General features: G+C 37.9%; 1 protein-coding gene across 1 annotated transcript in view; it reads right to left on the reverse strand.

The window, feature by feature from the left end:
• Nucleotides 1-1,807: 1,807 nt before the first annotated feature.
• Nucleotides 1,808-6,241, reverse strand: part of LOC118332790 (thyrotropin receptor-like) — a 6,672-nt gene continuing 2,238 nt past the window's right edge. The window contains exons 2-9 of the mRNA XM_035668219.1: nt 6,088-6,162; nt 5,859-5,933; nt 5,678-5,755; nt 4,768-4,836; nt 4,392-4,469; nt 4,005-4,193; nt 2,216-3,284; nt 1,808-2,138 (exon numbers count right to left, since the gene is read on the reverse strand). Of these exons, the coding sequence (XP_035524112.1) occupies nt 1,875-2,138; nt 2,216-3,284; nt 4,005-4,193; nt 4,392-4,469; nt 4,768-4,836; nt 5,678-5,755; nt 5,859-5,933; nt 6,088-6,162 (1,897 nt within the window). The 3' untranslated portion in view covers nt 1,808-1,874. The remainder of the gene's footprint in view (nt 2,139-2,215; nt 3,285-4,004; nt 4,194-4,391; nt 4,470-4,767; nt 4,837-5,677; nt 5,756-5,858; nt 5,934-6,087; nt 6,163-6,241) is intronic.

The raw sequence follows: 6,241 nt of genomic DNA on the forward strand, positions 1-6,241 counted from the left end.
CAAAGTGATATGACTCATCTATTTCATTAAATAGATGAGTCATATCACTTTGCACTCAGCATTGTTTCCTATGTTACACAGATTGGATAAGTAAGGAGGCAACAAGCCAAGACAAGCATTTTAAACACCTTTCACAACCTTGAAAAAAGCTCAACTAAACACACCCAAACTACTTTCCCCAAACAACATTCAGCAGGTTGGCAACCTATCCCCCCATTCAGGACACAGGACACTCCAGTCACACCTCCAGGCCATCAGGCTTTAACATTAGTTCCGCTCTAAACACAGCAGTATTTCTAAGGTGGCAATTTGAATCCCTCAGAAGGGCCTGTTCTCCGCTCAACACAGTGCACATGAGAAAGGGGAAAAAGCATTTGTTTGTATTGCACTTTATTGATTGGTCTAGCACATCACAATTGTGAAACAGGTCATACCATAATTACATATAAATACCACAGTTCGTTCAGCTCTGTTTACCTACCTAAATAAAAAAACGTATTTATAATAATAATAATTATTAAAAAATAATATAATTTATTTCTCCTTTCCTCTAAACTTCCCAATTGTAATTCCCTTGTTCCCCATTGGGTGATTTTATTCCAATGTACCTGCATTTAGGTACCAGCAGGAACGTGTAAGTATTTGTGTACTAATTCATCTTACAAAACTACAATGCAGCTCCTGTCAAAGTAATACCAATATTCTCAAGAGTACTGTAAAATGAACTACAGTAGTGCTACTGTCCATAGGTCTTATTGTATTTATTACAGAAAATTCCACTGTAAACACACCAGAAAATAAATTTGAACCTGAAGCTGAACAGTTTTCCTGCACTTATCTCAAGCCTTTAAACATCAATATATTTACAAATAAAATGTACTGAAACAATATTGTATAATATATGGTGTACTTGATAATAGTCTAAATTTAAAAACTTTAACTATTTATACATACATACTGTATATAATATCTATCCATTTATTTAATGGCGCTAAAGGTCCTAAAGGTAGGATGTAGTTGCATCTAGTGTTGCATGCAGTTTGCCAGTCCCTCACTTCACCCTCCCCTTTCCAACGAGAAGGAGAAGCAAAAACCACAAATCTAGAGCCACGTTTGGTTTTTCCCTTCTGGGCTGCTGTAGAAACTCTACAGCATGTTTTCAGAAAGTTTCTGCTTAAGGGCATTAATGGTGTTGCACTAGGTTGTACACACAAAAAATACCTACCTGACACTACCTGAAGTAGGCATGATTGTGGGAGTGCTTAATTGGAAAAGTTACAAAAAACATCAGCTAAGGGAGGATGTTGTTAAACAATCCAACAACCTCTTCATATTTACACTCATATTTCCCCTAGAGTTCCAGGAGCCCTTGCTACAGCAAACAATCACCTCTACCAGAAGTATCCAGGTATACTAATTCTGATGTAATTAACGGATCAAGAATACTCAGCAGCCTTGGTATGCTGTGTAATGGTTAGGGTCTGTGAATTGGTATTATTACAAGGACCTTTAAAAATAAATACAATTAATGCTTTTTAAAGGTCCGGAGTGGAACATTTAGCAGGATCTAATATTCATAGGTTTATTTTCATTAGTGTATAATCACCTAAAAATAAGAATTTGTGTTTTCTTTATCTCTTGAATTGCCATGTTTCTACAGTAGTCCAGAATAGACAAATCATACACTGGCTCTTCTCTCTTGTTTTTCGTGAGTTTCACCATAGTACACCATTTTCCTACACACTTGGAAGGGAAAGCTGTATTAGGTTGGTTGCAATCTGCAACTTTACCACTAGATGCCAGTAAATCCTACACACTGGTCCCTTAAATTTACTACAGCATCTACTACAGCAAGAACAAATTATTAATCAAATTTAAAGATACATTTTGGGGTATCTTGTTGCTTCGTGATTCTCATACTTAAATGTTTTGGGATCTGGGGGCTGGACTGTGGGGCAGAGATGGTCTCTTTGTGTATGTGGGGAGTAATACTGGCTTTGAAAAAGGTAAGCTTGCTGCTGGCATAGCCCCATTCGGCTCAGCAACATCAGGATGTCTCGGTGAAAGGCCTTTGTCAGGATAGCATAAAAAAACGGGTGTGCGCAGGAGTTGAGAGGATAGAAAAGCACCAGTAGTACCTGTGAAAAAAAACATAGGTCAGCCTTTATTTTAAACTGAAAAATAATCTGGATTAAAGTTCAAGAGGAAGTCACACCTTGGAATCTGTGACAGTCATCAATGGTTGGTGGAGAGCTGCAGACAAGCCATAGAAGCAAATGGGAGCCAGACACAGAAAGTTAGTGAAAATTAGAACAGCCATGCGTTTGGCCATGCTAGTATCACATCTGCTGGACTGGTGATGGGGATTGTGCACCATACTATAGATGTGGAAATAACATAAACACACCACAATAAAAGCAATGACATTAGCCATGAGGACAAAGACCACATAGGCCTGAGCAGCCGTTGTCTCAGTGTCCATAGGTAAGCAGATGCTCACTTTCTGGTAACTGCTCACACCGACCACTGGTAGCAGTGCTAGGATCACACACAGCAACCAGCCGACAAGCATCATCACAGCTGCATGGCGTAACCTAATTTTTCTGTCTGGCCTCATTGCGTAGAAGATGGCATGCCAGCGCTGAAGGCTGATTAAAGTTAAGGTGTACACAGACAGCTCGCTGGCAAACACTGACAATGTCCCTGCTAAATTGCAGCCACTTCCTGTTTGCCAGGCTATTGCATAGTGGTAATAATGGGAGCGTGTGTAGAGGTCAACAGATGCAATGAGCAGTAAGTAAATCCCCATACAAAAGTCTGCAAACGCCAAGTGACCCATGAGAAAACGGGTAACAGACAACTTCTGCCTGCTCGTCAACAGGATGAACATCACCAGGAGGTTGGCTGAAATGGCTAACAGACTGACCAACCAGACCAACACCCTCAGGAAGCCTTGACTCATCACATCCTCACAGGGGTTCAGGGCATCAGGTAAGGGGGTGCACAAGAGTCCATCTGTGTGAAGTTCATTACACAGTGCAAAGTCAAAACCTTCACTGAGGTGCTCTGTATGTAACTCCACATGAAACAAACCCTCATTTTGAGACAGTTGAGTTGGGCTGTGATCATTGTGATTTGTGCTGCCAGCCACCGGGATGCCAAAGTTGTCTTTTAGATGTTGGTAGATTTTGTGTCCCAGATACTTCTGAGAGAGAGCTGCAGAGGATTCCTGCAGCTTTCCCAAAGCAGTTGGGGTCAGGTTGCAAACAACAGCCTCAGAGTGTCTTGAACACAGACAATAAGGATTATTAATCAGAAAACTACAACATTTATTTAGATGCACACCATATAAAGTCTTATGGTGCATGGATCAAAAACACACATTGTCAATCACTTGTAATCACTTGTTACGTTCAGACTGCTAGCTGTAATGCTTGATTCAGAATTTTTGCTCAGATTTGATTTTTTTTGTTTGGCGGTTCACATTATTTTTTAAACGTGGCCCATATCAGATTCCAGTGTGAACATTTCACAGTCCTGCAAGTGACAAGTGACCTGCATGACGACTGTCAGTCTAGAATTACTTAAAAGTTGCATTAATTCTCATATGACTCCTCACACTGAGGTCACACTGCAAAAAATCTGACCTGAATCTGATTTGGACCACATATGAAATAAAATAAAATAAAAGTCTATGGTGGTGGTGCTTTTGTCAATATGAATTTGTACTGAAACATTGTCAATAAAATGACTATAAGTGATCAACACTGAATAGAATATTTTCACAGTAACATGTTTAAATATAAAGTCATTACAATGCTGAAAAAACTAATTTTGTTTTTAATGAATTGAAACCACTCTAGACTGGCCCAGCTTTTGTGAGTACCCAAATGCATACACTATTTGGTGTGCCTGAGGATAGTTTGGTATGTAAAGGACAAATACATGACAAAGAAAGCAACAGTGGGAAAATATTTCCCAACACTTTCAATTCTCTTACTTACCCTCTCCATCTTTTCATCATTTTGAGACCACAGCAATGGCTTGGGAAGGTCAATTCAGCGCTCTGTAAATGGAGAAAGGCTCTAAAGGGGGGCAGCTCTTTGAGGGCCCAAGTGTTTTTAGCTTGGAGCTTTTCAATGGTCTCAATACCAATTGAAGGCAAAGAGCTAACTTTGGTTTCTGAAAGGTCTCTGGAAAGACAGACAAAGAGATACAAATCTGAGGCTGGTCCTGTATGCCTTAACCTCAACATGTGACTCAGTTGCAGAATAAAGATATTATTTTATGTAAGAATATTATTTGATATAAGAAACAACAAAGTAAAGTTATTTTCTTAAGAATAACACTAATTCCTCTTTTAGCAAAATCTGTACATTTTAGTTACTCACAAATGAGTTGGGCCACAAATCACGCCATGAAATGCAAATTCATCTATTCGCTCCAAATCCACATTCCTGTGAAGATACCTGAAGAATGGAGAATATATGAGGGGCCAGTGTGGCCAAAATTGATCTGTTTTTTTATTTCTGAAAAATCCTCCTCTACTAACATATATAAAATTCCATTTAACTTGACTACTTTATAAAAACATTTTGAGTAACAAAATGGTAATTCAACCTGCAGCCAGCCAGGTTGTTAAAGGGACCACATAAAAACACAGGAGTTATATATATATATATATATATAATATTTGTCAGTTCCATCCTGTGTGCTATCACTTTAAAACTCTTTTTAGTTTGACTACAGTGATTCGAAATGGCATACACTTCCTCCAGGCTGCTCCCATTGAAGGCATAATGCTGGATCTCTTTCACACCATTGCTATGCAGCATGCTAAAAAAAAACAAAAAGGGTTAATTATTACATTATATTGCAAATAATGGCTGACCAGACTGAACCACATTAGGACTATCTAAGCAAGAGCTTTGGCCATACTTCTAACACATTAAAAAAGATATACGAGAGCTCCTGCAGTCAATGTTGCAATACTATCCAGTTGTAGTGACTACAGCACACATCAACAAGAAGAAGCAGGATCCACACACAATCCTCCTTAACCACCTCCCTCCTTGTGACTCCATCACCTTATAGAGTTTGAAAAATACATGCTACCACACTACACAATTATGGAAACAATTAAGTTATATACAAACGTAATTTGTAGGAGAAAGGGTTTCTTTAGCAGCACTTGTACAGGCTTGATAACAGGGATAAGTACTTTTCTGTCTTTCTTTTTTGGTTGTTTTTGCAAATTCAAACTTTGACCACATAATTTTAAATCTTTATTATTTCCTACTTTATTATTGCCAACTGGTCTGACAGTGTCTTAACTAAAAGTCTGTGCTGTTACCCTCCTGTCTGACATGTCTAATGCAAAAAAGCAAAAAAAGCACACAAAAAAAAGGAAATTAGACCTAGATTTCATAATGTTATGCCTTAATTTTCTTTATGCCTTTTTTTTTTTAAACCAACTTGACGTTGGTTTCAAAATATTAAAAAGTAATATAAATTGCAATCAGAGTACTAGGGGAGCATATCATATTCATATAAAATTGAAAGATAAATTGAACGAATACCTAAAACCACCATAGAACTGGAATTTCAGTGCCTCTGAGTCAGTGACATTAAGCCTGAAAATGACATTTGAGCCATTGTTCAACTAAATCTTACTTACATGGTCAGAGCATTCTCAGATATGCCAATGAAAGAATTAGCAGGTATAACTTGTATGAAGACATTCTCCACTATCTCCCTGTAAAAAAGGTGTGAACATGAAATATTTGACACCAGTTAAAAATTCATACATTTTAGCAAACAAAGTTCATTGCAATTAGGTATGTTTAAATGTTACATACAAAATAAAATCCTCTTGGCTGGACTGAACGTACTGGAGCCCAGGGAAAGAGGTTAGACCTGTGTTGGTGATCCCACTGTATTGAAACAAATTTCAGTCAGTGACCAGTTAATGCATTGCAGAAGAAATGTCAGGTACTATTTAAAGGCTTTTTATACTGTATTCTTGTGAAAATATGATATACTATGACACAATAAAACTATGTATAAGCAAATTAAAATTTGACTTACAGGTACTTTAAATTAGGCAGATCCTTAAATGCCTCTTGGTCAATGTATGACAGTGTTTTCATACCAGTTAGTTGTCTATTGGACACACAAGATACAGACACCACACACACACACACACACACACACACACACACACACACAACTTAATTTTTCA

This window comes from Morone saxatilis, unplaced genomic scaffold (genome assembly GCF_004916995.1).
Source record: "Morone saxatilis isolate NCDOM2014 unplaced genomic scaffold, NCSU_SB_2.0 Contig21, whole genome shotgun sequence".
NCBI classification, from domain to species: Eukaryota; Metazoa; Chordata; class Actinopteri; family Moronidae; genus Morone; species Morone saxatilis.